At 41.6% G+C, this 3,838-nt stretch overlaps 1 protein-coding gene across 1 annotated transcript in view; it reads left to right on the forward strand.

Annotated features, from left to right (window-relative positions):
* The window catches only part of LOC109842287, a 4,027-nt gene extending 1,702 nt beyond the window's left edge, over window positions 1-2,325 (forward strand). The window contains exon 2 of the mRNA XM_020411184.1: window positions 2,288-2,325. Coding sequence (XP_020266773.1) covers window positions 2,288-2,325 — 38 coding nt within the window. The remainder of the gene's footprint in view (window positions 1-2,287) is intronic.

Below are 3,838 nucleotides of genomic sequence, written 5' to 3' on the forward strand. Positions count from 1 at the left end.
TCAAATATATGTTGATGATATTATTTTCGGTGCTACTAATGAATCATTGTGCAAGGAATTTTCTAAAGTCTTGCAGGATCACTTTGAGATGAGCATGATGGGAGATCTTACATTCTTTCTCGGACTCCAAGTCAAGCAAACTAAGGACGGGATCTTCATTTCACAAAGCAAGTATGCGAAGGAAATGGTGAAGAAATTCAATTTGGAGAATTCTAAGCATGCGCCTACTCCCATGAGTACTAGTGTTAAGCTTGATGCGGATGAGAGTGGTGAAGATGTGGACCAAAAACTATACTGAGGTATGATAGGTAGTCTTCTTTATCTTACCGCTAGTAGACCCGATATTATGTTTAGTGTGTGTGTATGTGCACGTTTTCAAGCATCTCCAAAAGCATCTCATTTAATTGCGGTTAAAAGGATCATTAAATATGTTAATGGTACTTTTAATCTTGGCTTGTTTTATCCCAGAAGCACTTCTTTTGATTTATATGGTTTTTGTGATGCCGACTTTGCCGGATGTAAGGTAGATCGCAAGAGTACTAGTGGAACATGCCAATTCTTAGGAAATTCCCTTGTTTCTTGGGCTTCCAAGAAACAAAATTGTGTTGCATTGTCCACTACGGAAGCGGAATACATTGCCGCCGGCTTATGTTGTGCTCAAGTTTTATGGATGAAACAAAGCTTAGTAGACTATGATTTGAACTTTCAAAATATTAAAATCTTTTGTGATAACACAAGTGCTATAAATATTTCCAAAAATTCGGTTTTGCATTCTAGAACTAAGCATATTGATGTGTGCCATCATTTCTTATGCGACCATGTAGAGAGACAAGATGTATCCCTAGTATTTATTGACACAAAATCTCAACTAGCGGATATATTTACTAAGCCTCTTGGAGAGGATGATTTTTGTCGCATAAGAAATGGTTTGGGCTTATGCACTATGTGAAAGTTCTACATTGCTTGCTTGACTAGTTGTATTTTGCATTTAGTATTTCTCTTTACCCCATTTTTGATGGTGACAAAGGGGGAGAGAAATCTCCTCATTTGTTGCATATATTTAGGGGGAGCTCATAGATAGGGGGAGCACCTATCTATAAGCTATTTTATTTTTGCTCTTATAATGGTTGGTTGTCATCATCAAAAAGGGGGAGATTGTTAGCCCTTATGTTTTGATGATGTTTTACAACCACCATTATCGGTACTAATGGCTTATTGAGTATAAATGTAGTAAATTCATTTGTCAAGCTCGTTAGTGCCATTAATGGAGGATGGATGGAATATATGCTACAACGAAGATATCCAAAGGAGGAGGAGGCCAAGAGATGAAGCAACGTTATTTCAAGAACGACAAATTCGATCAAAAGCTTCATCCGATTCAAGCTATATCAAAGCTCAAGTATATTGCTCTCTATATGAGGATATTAGCTTTCTTTTGTTTTTCTCTCTAGTGCTAGAATGTAGGCAAAGAGTTACTGAGTTTACTTGAAGCTATTGGGAATCACACACACGTTTTTAGACTTGTGCTTTTAAGCGTTTTTCACAAAATACTATTTTTCACAAGTTTGAGTACCTATCTGCAAAATTCTTTTTCCAAGCAGTTTGTTTTTAGTATTAAAAACATTTTACAAAGTTTCAGAATTTTCAGAGGTCAAATGAATATTTTGCAAATATTTCAAGTTGGTCAAAAATCAGATTTCAGAAAATATCAGAAAGGGTCGTAGCGGTTGCCGGCTCGACGGCTCCCTTATAGTCATCTTGTCAGTATTCTTCGCAGAAAGAGCGTCGGTCGAAGCACGGCTGCGGTCGACCGAATTCTGACGATTTTCCATTTCCGGTCGACCGACGCCGGTCGACGATGATGGCTCTGCTTGTTTTCCTATGTTTTCAAAGCGGCTGCGGTCGGACGTTTTAGGTCGGTCGACCGACTAAATTTTTCGGTCGACCGAAGGATTATTTCATACGACCGAAATTCCCTTTAGTCAACCGCGACTTTTTTTTAAACGGTCATTTGCCTAGTAAACTGCGCTTACACTTAACTGTGTTTGGCACAGTCTGAGATAAGGGTCTGTAAAGGAGATTATTATCCTATTTGGGAAGATTGGGTTTTGTTTTAAATTGATTTAATCTCTTCTATAAAAACCCCAGACTTCTTCTTCTCCCTCAGCCCTCTTCCTCCTTAGCCCTAACGTTTGCAAAAACCAGAGAGTCTGCTGTTTCTGAGAAAAATTTTCAAAGTCTGGTTTCTGTGTTTTCTCTCTGTTTTTAAGTGTGATTCACTTCCCAGCTTCAGTGCTCTTTATCTTTGCTATAGGGGCTGTGTAAAGAGAGAGTCTTGCATCTTTTCTTCTGCTGTGTGAGTGAGATCTTGTGTAGATCAACTGTGAGGGAGTGTGATCTGTTGAGATCAAACTGTGTAGTGAGAGAGATCGTGTGGGATCGTTGTGTAGACGAAGTTCCGGCTTCCAAACCGGGTGTGGAGTGGATTTCTCCTCGAGAGTGGGGAGCGGGGATGTAAGTCAGTGGGCCGAACCTCGTTAACACATCGCGCGTCAAGGATAACGATTCCTAACCCTATCTCTTTTACTTTAAATTGCATTACTGTTTTGTGGTTTGCTTGTGTTTGATTTTTATTGCATATTAGAGCCTCTTGACCCTAATCCCCCCCCCCCCCTTAGGGTCCAACATTTCCATGGAGATGACTGGAGGATTTTGAAGGGCGCAATGACGATTGCCAGAGGCAGGAAGACTGGTACCCTGTATATGATAGCAGGTGCACGTTGTTCGATCTCAGTTGCAGCAGGTAATAAGACTTCAAAGCTGTGGCACCAGAGACTCGGTCATATAAGTGAAAAGGGGATGAAGGTTATGCACACAAAGAGAAAACTCCCAGGTTTACAATCAGTAGAGATTGATATGTGTGAAGAATGCCTACTTAGAAAGCAGAAGAGAGTTAGCTTTCAGACAAGTAGCAGACCCCCCAGGAAGCAGAAGCTAGAGCTTGTTCACTCAGATGTTTGGGGACCAACAACCACCGCGTCGATTGGTGGGAAACACTACTTTGTGACTTTTATTGACGATCACTCTCGGAAAGTGTGGGTCTACTTTCTGAAGAAAAATTCAGAAGTGTTTGAGGCTTTCAGAAGATGGAAAGCCATGGTCGAGAATGAGACCGGTTTGATGGTAAAGAAACTCAGAACAAACAATGGAGGTGAGTATGAAGACATCAGATTCAAGAAGTTCTGCTATGAGCACGATATCAGAATGGAGAGGACCGTGCCCGGCACGCCTCAGCACAATGGTGTGGCTGAGCGCATGAATAAAACGTTGACAGAAAGAGCCAGAAGCATTCGGACGCAGTCAGGCCTACCGAAGCAGTTCTGGGCAGAAGCAGTCAACACAGCAGCTTACTTGATCAACCGAGGTCCATCGGTTCCATTGGAGCACAGAATAGCAAAAGAGGTATGGTACGAAAAGGAGGTAACCCTCTCACATCTCAGAGTTTTCGGTTGTGTAGCTTATGTGCATATAAGTAATCAAGGCAGGAATGAGCCTGATCCCAAGTCTAAAAAATGCACATTCATCGGGTATGGTGAAGACGAGTTCGGCTACCGCATTTGGGACAACGAAAACAAGAAGGTGATCAGGTGCAGAGATGTGACATTTAACGAGAAGGTGATGTACAAGGACATGCACAAGACAGATGACGGTGACTCAGAGAGTGATTCAACATTTGTAGATGCAGATGATGTCCCAGATAACCTCTCTGAAGAATCCAATGCAGAAGGTCCTCAGCCAGAAGAGCCTGTTGGACAGAACAGTGCGCAGGAGCCCGACG

This window comes from Asparagus officinalis, chromosome 5 (assembly GCF_001876935.1).
Source record: "Asparagus officinalis chromosome 5, Aspof.V1, whole genome shotgun sequence".
In the NCBI taxonomy this organism is placed as follows: Eukaryota; Viridiplantae; Streptophyta; class Magnoliopsida; order Asparagales; family Asparagaceae; genus Asparagus; species Asparagus officinalis.